A 13,109-nucleotide genomic window follows, 5' to 3' on the forward strand; every position below is an offset into this window, starting at 1 on the left:
GGAAGTGAGTATGAGCCAAAGAAGAGGGGTGAAGGTGGAGGACAGAAAAAAGACAAGAGAAGGACAGGAGGAGGAGAGTTTAGTCAGCCTCCTGTGAATTTTGTAATGAGGTCATGACACAAGGAAAGGAAAGAAAGGACACCAAAGAAGGGGATAAGGAATGATGATAAAGGAAAAGGACTGATAATTGCAGAAACCAAAAGGTGTAGGCTGGTAAAAATGAAAAACAAGGGGAAATGGGTTTACCAAACCAGCTTCTCAAAAATGAGAAAGGCACATTTCTCAAAGTTACTCTGTAACTGGCTCATGTAAAGTGCAGTGAAGCATAGTAAAAAGCCACTGAGAGAACATACAAACTATTATTTTTGTTACCGTTATTCCTGTAAAATTACAGGGTCAGTTTATCAAATGGCAAGTTTCTGTTGAGTTTTGTCATTTTCCAGTTTCAGCTGATTAAATTCCACTTCACTCACGCTCACTGAGTGGCACACAGAAATCTCACTACAGGGGAAAGTGAAACCATCAAGCTTCACGCAGTTTGTTTTTTAAGACTTTTCTACGGTGTTTCTCTGATTTTTAAGGGAAACAAAGTTAGACAGGCAGGGTTGAGATTGTTTTAATATTTGCATTGATGGGATAGTAGCTATACCGGACAAAGGATGTTGAAGATGGAGTCACCAGGCAGAAGGAAAAGAGGAACCACAGAGAAGATTCATGGATTTAGTGAAGGAGTATATGCTGAGGGTTGGTGTGACAGAGGAGGGATAGGTTGAGATGGAGGGCCATGGAAGAAAAAGAACGGCTGATTTATTTTAGTGATCAAGTTATCTGGGGATAAAAAGCCTTCATTTAAGGTGTTCCTTTTGGTTTTTGACTCACTGGATCTGTGATGGTCAGGTCACCTGTCCAAGGCGTACACTTCGCCCAATAAAGATGGCATTGATTCCAGTTGGATAAGCAGTTAAGATGGACAAGATGAATGACATTCACTACATCAGGCAAAATGATCAATTTTGATGTAATTATATTTACAAATATATTGAATGAAAAACTAGATTAACTCTCTGTTGAGATCTCTCCTGTTAAAATAGTAAATACCAGATAATGCATCACCTTTCTGAGCTGACTTTTGAGCCAACAACAGCAGCATTTGGGAAGAAATTGCTCACAAAGCTGCACTTAATGCCACAAAAAACTAGCTAGATTCAACTTGCAGATAAGGGGTAAGAATAAGACGTAGGCTCACTTGTCTTTTATGAACCTTTCAAAGGTTTTGTTTGTAGAACAATTTACAGTTACAAGCTACTAAAGCCAGAGAAAGTAGTGCAGGCAACTCCTGAGGTATGACATCAGATCAGCAACATTCAGTTTACCTTCGAGTCTGATCCTCAACAACAATGTAACCGAGTCTCAACGTCTCAATAAAGCTACACTGAATCAAACCGAAATTGACTCAACTGTAAAGTCGGCATCTGTCCCTTCCTCCTCCCAGCAGTCCATGAACACCTTCCACTCGCTCCTCCTTATCACCTCCTCCACCTCCTCTTCTTCCAGCCTCCTCTGCCACGAGGTGCGATACATGTCTCGGACAAACACCCACAAAAATTACGTGGAATTCCCATAAATGAAAGTGCTGAGGTTGCCTTCACACCTGCATCCACCTGCTCACAAATTCATTTTCTGAGCTGGAGGTCTGCTTCACCTGCTGCTGCACTTGGCTATATTACAAAAAACAGAAGAAAAAAAAAACAGTCTAATGTCGCCTAATTGGTGATGTCATCATTCAGCCCGCATTGCTGCACTGCCATCTGAGCTGGGAGCGCTTCTCCAGATGTGCACAACCCGAGTTCCTCGCACCCTCCAAAAGACTTTGAACAGGCTTCATGCATGTACATCCACCTCCCCTTTCCTCTGTGAACCTGCTGGCCAATCGAAAGCAGAGGAATCCCCTCCAATCCTCAGCCATCCCAAAACCTTTCCACTGCACCTCCTTGCGTCTGGGAGAGTCATCCATCAGTCCCCAGTGACCACTGAAGTGTGAAATTAAAATCGGAGAGCGTGTGTGTGCTTGCCTGCATATATGTGTGTGTCTATGATTGAGACATCTTGTGTTTATGTGTCCCAGTAGAACAGAAGGTCAATAAGAGGCCTGTGGGAGCCACAATATCACACCCTCAGGCCCCCGAAAACTGAGCTAATAGAGATGTCACCACCGCTCACACATGTGTAAGTACGTTTCTGTGCTCTGTCATGTTGATATTCGTGTGTAAACGGACACGAGGTAATTTTGTCACACCAAGTGAGTAAATTTAAATTGATTGACAGAAATATACAAACTGTTTATGAAGGAATGTGTGAGAGCCCAGGAAGTCTTAGGTCTGTAAGGAACGGCAGCCTCTGTGCATTCATAAGACATGTAACCATACTCGCAATGAGTGAACAAAGGTGTGTGTCACACTGTAAGTTGTTGCACAGTAAACCAAGCATGGCTGGGATGGTACTATACATGTTGTGTCTTTATTTGTGTATTTTTAAAGAGAAGAAAATAATGAAAAGAATTAAATAATTAAAACATTTAGAGGTCTCTAGAATCAACACTGCAGTCTACACCTGGTCAAAAGTGTCCGAGCTGATTGTTGTGTGTCTGTTTGTTTGTTCTTTAGAAGTGCATGAGGAACACAATTGGAAGCAAATGAAGTTCTTATATTTAGATTGCTCTTACACGCTTTATTCAAAGGAATGATTAAGAATTGGAAGCAAAAGTGGCTTATTGCGGGACTGTGAATAAACTTGTGAATCAACTTACATCTTGCAGCAGCTTCTCCAGATTCTCCTGGAGTTCGTAGAAGTAGCGGGAAGTGATGAGGTCCTCTCTGCTTTTCTCCAGGCAGTCTCTGGACAACTCTATAAGCTGATGATGAATGAAGCTCAAGACCCCGTCGGCCAATGGGCAAATCTTCTCTGGGGCCGAGGAGGCAAGCAGCTCGGCCAGACGCTCCTCCATTTGAGCTGTTGCCTGAGGGGAGGAGGCGGAAGGCAATTACAGGGTGGGGAGAAGGATGAGTCACACATAGGAACGCTCATGTGAGACACATGGAGAGACAGTAAACGGCACGGCTATAAGATAATCTCATATGGAAGGGAAAATCCCTTCTAATTGAAAAATTAATTATTCAAAAATGATGTTTGATACAGGCCTGAAATAATGTACTCAATGAAACACTAAACTTCTAGTCTTTAGCATAATACATCATCTATGTCACAGTAATTGAACAAATACTTAAAGGGACAGGTCGCTGTAAGAAAAAAGAGAAATATGGAACAGAGACGAACGCTGATGTCACATATTAATAAGAAATTAGAGTATTTTATTTCAAAATGCTGCTCATACAGCACTTACTGCAGCTGCTTCATTGAATAAAAACAACTTGCAATAATATTTCAGTTGTGTATAAATCCTGTATTAAATAGAAAATAGAAACAAAGCAAACGCATCGATCTCTTAGACTTCATCAGCCAGATCATTGGACAGCATTTCTGGATTTTTTTTTACGCATGTGCATATCTCTGCATGCTGGAGTCTTAATTTGCACTTGTGGATGTGCAGCCTTACTGCACAGTAATGAACAACATCTTTTTTAAAGCAGTGCTGCATTAGGGCTTGAAAATATATGCTCATTTTGAATATGTTCTTAGCACCAATTTATTTAACTACTGTGGTGCATCTATTTTGTTTTTTTTAAGTTATGTTCTCCACTCAAATTCAGACAAATGCTGCAAAATTGATGGTGCTGGATAATGAACAAACACATAGCAATCCAAGTCTCTCTAGACAAAGAAATGAGATATTTGACCAAGTCAATGACCTGATATTAGCCTAATAGAGCATGATTTTCAGTTGTTAAACTGACTGCACAAAGATTCACAAACATGCAGCAACTAAAGCTGGCTGAGTAAAGGCCTAGCAGAGCATCTCGATGGAGGAAATGCAGCATATGTGATGTCCGTGGGTTCTAGACAGCAGTTGTTGTTTTTTATCCACTTCTTAAAAACAATCTTAAAATATTGAACTACGTATAATGCAATTTACATTCTTTAACAGTTAACTCAATATATTAGCAACACGTCATGAATTAAAGCTGAACGTCTACGCTTTAGAAACATCTTGAAAGACCGATTTAAAATCCACCGGGGTGGTGTGCAGAGGCAATATGACAAAAACTGTGTCAATGATGAAAACCTAAAAAACACAACTAATATCAAAATACCATTGTTGTTTTTATAGGACTGCTTAAAACTGTATTAGTGGCTATAGAGATGAAATGTGTTCATTGACTAACTTAAGCAGAAGGTGTCTGAGCCCATGCACTTATTACAGAATCAGGTATGTTTTTGATGTAACGCTGCAGTTCAGCACTACTTCTCAGCGTGCTCCCTTGCTCACAGAAACATCTGTAGATTCTTCTTCTTTTTTTTAAATACACTGTGTACTAAAGATGATGAAATCCCCAAATTCTTGCAGTTGTCCAAACAGTAGTGAACTCTAAACATTTTTAATTGCTTGTTGTTTGGATTCTAGACCAACTTTGAAAGCAAAGACTTAAACTGAGGTTCTTGCATTGTTGTTCTTTTGTTCATCCCTTTTTTTTTTAGCACTTCCTTTAGTTTCTTTAGGAACTGTGTGTCAGTAATACAAACCTTTGGGAATCTCTCCTTGTACACATGGTTCATCATCATAATCTCATGGTCAAAGGACACAGGAGAGCGCCCAGGGCTGAAACAAAGCAAATGGAGATAATCACCAACTGTAAGCCATTAAAGTCTTAGCATGCCTTTAGTTAAATGTGCTGACAGGCAACAATTATTTTCAAAAAGCTGTTTAACATATGCTTTCCAGGACAGTCACACGTTACTCTTGATGTAGCTCATCAGGAAATTGTTCTGTGTATACTGTGGAACCAAAAACATGAGTATGTGATGCACAAACACTAGCATTTGAAGCCAAATACTTGTGAGAAGGGATCATGTGAGCATCCATAAATAATTCAGTACATAAGTCTACCTGTTCACTATGTCAGAATTAATGATAGTCATGGTCCTCTAATGTATAAAGTAGTAGACCCAAACTTTAAATCTCCAGATGGTAAAAATGAATAGAATTTCTTTAAAGATTCTCTGTAACGTACATAAAAAGCACAAACTAGGATAAAGCAAAGACAGATTTTTTTTTCTCCACAGATGAACATTTAGAAAAGTTCTGGTGCTCGTTTGTATTCTGAAAAAAAAGATCCGCCCTGTCAGAAACAGGCCCGAGGAAACCGAAGTGACAGACAGGCTCGGTCAGCTCAGAGCAGAGGGGAAGAGAAAAGAGATGGTGCTCACACACAATAACAGGACCTGGGGGTCTTCATCATACGTGCATCTTCAGCAGTGTCAACCGAATACCATGACATCCTCTAGACTCACATGGTTGCACACACTGAGCAGCGCAAAGGTAACCCCTCTGGAGGCTGGCAGACCAACGGACAGCATGTGTGCGTCAGTAAAAAGCCAGGCATCTTCACTACTCGTCCAGCTCCGTGCAGCGAGTCTCCATTAGTCCTCGGGGGGGTTTCATGCCCTGACAGACTGACAGTGATGTCTCCTTTAGTTCATACTAGCACCAACAGTGGACTTCATTTTCTCTGTATTGTGCTTCTCCAGGGACTCATCCCTTTTCTTATTCTATCATGAACCAACCCCCACACCTGACCTCTCTCTACAATAACACAAAACAGCAACAGCAGCAATACCCTTGACCTTTCCATGTCTCACTTTCACAATATGAGATGATGACAGGTAGAAGGCAGTATGTGTGTGTATGTGTTTTAGTCACGGAAGAAACATTTAATTCTGAACAAGGCTTTGATAACCTTCGGTTTCATTTACTATCATATATGAAAGTGAAAACTGCTTTCCAAACGATGAGCATTTTAGGAACTTTAGGAATCTGGCACACAACATATCTTCATCTGTTTTAAACCATTAGTTTGGTTGTTATTAACTGTTCCTGGAATGATTTTAAATATCCTTCTTGAAGATACAATGAAGAAACACGGCCATAAATTCAACTGTTATTAAAATTGTCTAAGCTTGCCTTTAGTGTTACTCAGAAACAACTTGAATACATGTTTATTACGAGAAGGGTGATGCCAGTGTACTTGAGCACACTGGATTTTAAATTCTGCTCCCTCTTGTATGTAAATGGTCTGAGCAAAAGGAGGAAAATTAATGAAGGCATCTCTATAACGCAGCCCACTTCCATCCATTCATCCATTTATCCATCCATCAATGTACATCGACATCTATGGTCAATTTAGCAAGCGCTAAGCTATGTACAGGGTGTCTTTTGTCCTGTTTTCCTCCCATCACCCCCAGCCTGGCTGGAGTTTTGTCTCTATTATTGTAGGGTCTTTACCTTACAATATAAAGCACCTTGAGGTGACTTGTTAAGATCTGAGGTTATATAAATAAAATTTAATTGCACTGAGTGTATATTTCCTGTTTTTCAAGAGGCCTAAAGTGACTTTTTATTGCTCTTACAACTTAACCTCATAAAGGGTCATCACATCAAGGGGGTAAAACATTTTTGCTAAACTCAAATATAGTAAAATATCTAATTTTACAAAAAAAATAATTATTTGACCTGAAGGCCAACCAACAAGTTACTTGTTTTTAAAATGAATTGAAATCTTAAGAAAACATTAAAAAAGGAAGTGCAGAAAAGACACCTCACAATTTCTGCAAACTTAAGAGACTTAATATGACTGAGGTTACAAACCTAGCAAACAAACACAAAGACATTTTAGCCACCACACATCTGTTAGCATGAGTCACTGATAAACACACAAATATACCCGTGCACACAAGCACATACATGGTGACCTGTACCATGAGGTAATGCTCTGAGTCATCAACCAGCAGCTCAAAGTCCAATTACGAGCGTAATAGGAATGAGAACAGCCTGAACGTGACAAACATGCTGAACGTCATGAGCGCAGTTTATCACGCTGACAGATGACCACACACACACACACACACACACACACACACACACACACACACCCCCGCTGTGAAAAAGTATTTGCCACCTTCCTGATTTCTTACTTTTCATTGCATATTTGTCATGTTTCAGATGATGAAACAAATTTTAATACTAGGTAAACATAATCACAGCAAATACAAAATGCAGTTTTTAAATTATTATTTCATTTATTAAGGATAACCTTGGCAGCAATCAAGCAATTAAAAAAAACTGGTAAAAAAACTGGTAAGGTTTGTTTTTTCTTTGCTGTGCAGGAAGTTTGGCTCGGTATTTGCAACTTTTTTTAATTCGGCTACATGTGAGGGTTTTATGGTCATGAGCACCTTAATCAATCAAATTAAGTACAGACCCCTCCCTTTACATATTTTCTGATCCAACTCTACGATAACGATTTCAAACTTAACTGAAAAGGACCTCATCCTTCCTTTTCACTGCTTCATTGTGAAACATCTGCAGGGACTGTTGAATTTGTTAACAGCTTAAAATTGAAAAAGCTAGAAGGAAGATGTGTTTTCAACTAGTTGATGAAAGAAAACTGTCTTTGTGACATAACGGCACAGCAATAAGACAGAATTCGGGTTTACTGATGCTTTACAAAAAGAAAAAGGCTAGAATATCTGTGCACGTACATGACTAACAAAGGCAATTGTTAGTCATGTACGTCAATCACCTGATGCGATAACATGTTAAACTTTAAGCACTTCTTTAATGTCCGTGTGCCTTTAAGGAAAGAGAAAATCAATCAAAACCTGTAGCTCTGCCACAGGGCTCAGTAAGTAAAGGAGGTGGAGTTTGTCCAAAACAGCCTGAGGCACTTTCTTAATTTTCACAGTATATCATTGGTGTCTTCTTTGTGTTCTTCTTGTTGGGCGCTCATGCCTGTGAGCAGCCTGAGCAGATATTAAAATAAATCTCCCATTCAGTGTGCGGTAGCGGACGCCAGAGTGAAATCCTCTGGATGAATAACATAAGAAAGCCAGACAAAGGCTAATTAGAACCTGGCTATATTTCTGCGGTAATGGGAAATAAAAACTGCCTCGCGGCAATCCCTGCGAAAATCGTCTTAGTCATTACTCTGAGAAATGACCTTGGAGAAGAGATATTGGAGCAAACTGTGGGACACTTGTTTTAGTGTGGGGCTGCAGTTCGAAAGTTAGCACTTATACTTTCAGAAAGATATGAAATTTGATAATTAAAACATTGGGTGAAGGCCCATTTTCTTTCTAAGTGGTGCCACATGTGACAAAAGGCACTCAAAATGCAAAAGAGCTGATTTCTGCAGAGGATAATTGAAGTAAATCAGATGAGACAGGGAATCAGACGGTGATGGTGAGGCTGGGGGAAGGCTGAGGTGAGGTGGGAGGAGAGATGATTGGTTGGTGTGTGTGTGTGTGTGTGTGTGTGTGTGTGTGTGCGTGCGTGTGTGTGTGTGTGTGCGTGTGTGTGTGTGTGTGTGAGAAAAAGAGAGAGTGAGAGAGCGAGACAGAGAAAAATAACATTGCTGCTTCACAACTGAGGCGTCTGACTTGGGGAAATAAGACGCCTAATTGAGCGTGACAGAGAGGGGGGGCACGTTGTGCCTTCACCACCAAAATTCATCGATGATGTCATTAAAATCCTCCAAGCTAAAACCTAATGAAAAGATAAAGGAACAGTGAAGGTATGTTTGTTTAGTGAATCCTAAAACAGTGGTGCAAATTCTTTTCAAAATTGATGTAAAGTGTAATTTCAGTACTTTGTCTTCATTTACTTTCTGGCTCTGTTTCCAGTCACGAATTTCAATTTGTGTTAAGCTGCTTAAACTCAACTATTTAAAAAAAATAATTATAAAATATTTTCTAGCTTTTTGTGTTTGCATACAGCCTTTCTTTGGAAGTACACATTTCATCTATAATCCGCAACTTGTTTCTATTGCGTGAAATTCGTTAAAGTTTAAATTGTCAGATAAATTAGTCACCTACCATTTCTGACTTTGCTGTTTGCTCAGCATAAAAGCACCAGAGAAAAGTCTGGACACACAGTGTAGAAAAAACACTGAAGAAAGCAAAGCTGTCAGGTGTGCTGATCCAAGCTACTGCTAAGATTAAGAGCAAAAGCCCTCTTAAGGCTTTTTGAAGTGCAGTCTTAAAAACAGCAAAATACTGTTATGAAAAAGGCTCAGAAAAAGAGGAGCAAAGAAGGGAATCAGTGCCTGCTGAGTATAAGCTCATTGGAGTTACCAGCCTTAAAAAGGTGTGGATGTCACAGAGATGCTCCCCGGAGATTAAGTAGTGCGCACCTCCCCTCATCAGTTGCTGTGTCTTTACCAGACACTGAGAAAAAGAAGACATGGTTTCTGCCTGTGACATTCCCACCATGAATCATTTAGAAGGAGCTGTTATTGTGTGGGGGCTTTGCTAGTAACGGTCAGATTTAAGCGACACTTTAGTGGCAACCAAAAAATCCTGCAGTGACACATAGTCCACCTGGTTTGATCTTAGTGGGACCATCATTTATTCAGTGAGCCAGGCCACATCTTCAGGCTCGGTAAGGACTGTTAAAAAGGAAGCAGCAATGATGGAGTGCTGCATCAGTTAGCTTGACCTCTACACTCACCAACAGAAATGGTTGCAGACTGTAGAGTGAAAGGGAAGGAGACAAGAGCTGCTCAGCCTTGAAGGAACCCCCTCAGGTGATGGAAACTGTCCAGGTGATGACTGACAGATTGAAGAGTGTATAAAACTGATATGAATTTAAAAAAAAAATGTTTTTCTGTATTTAAACATCCTTGTTTACTACATAAATATGAGGTATATATATTTTTTGTTTTAGCTATGATGTCTTAACAGCCCAACAATACAAACGGATCTATGATCCTACTTTGCTTCTGCAAAAAATGAAATTAATAAAGAAGCTAGAGAATGACAAAAACAATGGTGAAGGTCATTCCTTACAACAGAATGATAAAATCATGATCATTCTATTATATATTATTGCTTTGCAGCTCATGTTCACTATAATGCCTCTCATCCAAATACACATACTCTTCTTCTCTTGCTCCTTCTTTTGTCTGATGGGTCCAGTCAGTGACTCCAGTTAATTTCTTTCATTGTTCTTCTTCTTTTATCTTTTTGCGTTTCCTTTTCAAACGTTTAAACTAGAGATGGCACGATACCACTTTTTTATGTCCGATACCGATATCATAAATTTGGATATCTGCCGATACCGATATGAATCCGATATAGTGTTTTTTTAATCAACAAAACTGTTTTTTAAAATATCTTGCTGCATTTTGCAAGTCTGCAAGTTCATACTCAAGTTTAAAACAACAACTACACTAAAGCTATTCTGTTATACCTGTATACAAAAAAAATATTTCATAGTTCAGCAATACTGATCAATCTAATAAACTTAGACCTACACCATCCTCCCTATTCTGGTATTTTAAAGAGTACTTAGCGTAAATATTAAGCAACCTAACTAATAGGGTTCCAACTCCCAGCAACAACAAAAATAAATAAATAAAAAATAGGGAACCACCCCTCACGCTCCACCTCATGATGCTTAATCAACGTAATCAACCTTAATTTGATGCAGTGTGAAAAAAAATGCACAGAAATCAATTCTTTTTCAAGAAATATTAAATAGATTCAACATCTTTCTTCAACAAAATTGCAGACTGCACAGATGGTACCTTCCCAAAGGAAAATGTACTATAGCTTACTAGGGTATATATATTAGACTTAATAGTTACTATATACAGTAATGGACTTCTATTCATTTTGCATCAAATTAAAACTTTGGCTGTCAGATAATTATTTATTAAAAGCTAGACATTTTAAATGAGAATAAGAAAGAAAAGTATGTCTTTGTGCCCCCTTTTCCCAGTTAATGCCCTGTCGGCCCCCCTGGCTAAACTTTGCTAGATCCGCCCCTGCACAGTTACCAGCCGTCAGCTACGTAGAAAAAGATCCTGGTGTAGAAAGTAATATTAAATAAATTGTAACAACAGCTTATCAAGCTTAAACGTGCTGCTGTTGTTCAGCCGCTGGTTTGCTCTTTCTGGCGCAAAGTGGACCAAAAACAAACAAGAGAGACTCACGACAGAAAAGCCGATCAGCTGATCATTAGCAGTTTCACGATTGAAGTAGCAGCCGGAGAGCAAGAGGCAGTCGCTCGTTAAGCTTAACGTGGGAATGCTTTACAAACATTCAGAGATGGACTTACACACTTGCTTTACTTCTCTCGGGGATAACTTTGTCGGAGATGAAATGCCAGGTTGCTAGCGAAGCTCCAAATGCTATCCAGACCACCGACAGGTCCCGCATGCCACAGCTGCTCTATCACGTGATGCATACTGCTCCGACGTTCTGAGGCGAGTTACGGCGTGTTGCAAGTTTTGTGAGGTGCTTTCGTGATATTTAATGGATCGGATTACATTTTTTATTTTTCTCCGATATCCGATCTAGTAATTTAGGTCAGTATCGGACCGATACCGATACGTAATATCGGATCGGTCCATCTCTAGTTTAAACTGCATTTACTCCTCACATTATTACTGCTTTCTGTTGGCTATTCCTCTGAACTTGTAGATTGTCTATAGACTGCTCATTAAAAGCTTTTTAATGACACTCACTGCTGGTAGACTAATATGATGTCAGGGTTTTGCTGAGGCTCACTCCTCCTTCATACGAGGGGGGCTGACAACCAGCCACAGTTGAAACACTTTTCAAAGTCACCTCAGAGTAAAGTAACTTGCTCACAGTCAGCAAGTGCTCTGTGCTTGTCAGCTCTTCTTTTATCTCTGATAGAAGCAGGTTGGTGCTAAAATGTAACATCTGAGATCTTTTTATTTCATTTTATTTTCTGACTGGAGAGATATCAAGGTTACATAGGGACACTGTTGATGGTGGATTACCTGAGATAGCAAACCACACAAACACACACACACCACTAAACACAGCGGGAGTCTAATCAGATACACACCATGTAACTTGGTATTGCCTGCTTTCATCTCATAGGATGAAAGCATTCGATATCTATCCATAAAGAAACAGGGATAAAGATGAAGGGGTCAAAACAAGTGTGTGATACAAGGAAATTTTAAAGAGGACTGATACAGAAAATCTGTAGATGATAGGATGAGGTGAAATCTGAAAGTATCTCTTGACAACCAGGAACAGAAATAGAATCACAAAAAAGCAAAGATGGCTGGAGACGGCCAAAGACAACGCAACACCGACAGAGCTACAGTTTGACAGGTGAGTGTCACAGTGAGGACTATTCTCACTTATACCTGTCATGGGTAAGTCAGAGGAATATGTGTGACCTTTTTAAGACTGACAAATACACACACAATCTGGGTCTGCTAATGTTTGTTCATCCTTTGTGAAATGCTATTTTAGTGCTATGCTGTATTTAAAAATCAGACCTCCACAAGTGAAGGGGCGCAGCAGTGTGAGCCTCCTCTACAGACCAATGAAGGCCCAGCAACTTTACACTCAAAATGAGCAATCATCATCCAGGACTGACTGATAAAGCTACGTTGCATCACTTTTTCTGACACAAATTGAAGGTGAGAAAAGCCATCTCTAGATCACGGGACAGAAAGGATACATTTATGAGATTACTTTTAAATTCAAGTACTGACTTGATCTGAATGGTCTGCACCTACAAGTGCAAAAAGATCTACATTGTTTGTAAAATTGTACATTTTACAAAGACATAATACTGGTTGATTAAGCTGAGAAACTATACTCCTTTTTGAAAATTATATGCTCCCTTTGAATGTAAAACAAAATTGAGAGAGACATGTTTAGCAGAGACATGTGTTGCATCAACTCTTCTTTGAATAGCAAGCAGGGTTTGTGCGTCTGGGCCCTACAAGGGTTTTTCTTTTGCAGGAAGCCTCTAGCAGCTATAGAAAAAATGGAGGGCATTTGCTTTATCGTTCATTTCTGCTTTCCGCTAACACGTAGGCTGGGTTTCATGTGGCATTTTGCTGGATCCAATCAGAGTATATCTTGTGAGCTAGCCCAGAGCTCCT

The 13,109-nt window shown here is 39.6% G+C and overlaps 1 protein-coding gene across 10 annotated transcripts in view; it reads right to left on the reverse strand.

Moving 5' to 3' along the window:
• The window catches only part of mast2 (microtubule associated serine/threonine kinase 2), a 143,870-nt gene that overhangs the window by 24,334 nt on the left and 106,427 nt on the right, over positions 1-13,109 (reverse strand). For all 10 annotated transcript variants that reach the window (XM_085252927.1, XM_085252926.1, XM_085252928.1 and 7 more), the window contains 2 exons: positions 4,699-4,774; positions 2,807-3,016 (listed from right to left, as the gene is read on the reverse strand). In XM_085252927.1, coding sequence (XP_085109053.1) covers positions 2,807-3,016; positions 4,699-4,774 — 286 coding nt within the window. The remainder of the gene's footprint in view (positions 1-2,806; positions 3,017-4,698; positions 4,775-13,109) is intronic.

The sequence above is a fragment of the Mchenga conophoros genome, linkage group LG17 (assembly GCF_057382185.1).
Source record: "Mchenga conophoros isolate Kocher_MC1m ecotype Shallow Benthic linkage group LG17, M_conophoros_male_GT1.1, whole genome shotgun sequence".
Taxonomy (NCBI): domain Eukaryota; kingdom Metazoa; phylum Chordata; class Actinopteri; order Cichliformes; family Cichlidae; genus Mchenga; species Mchenga conophoros.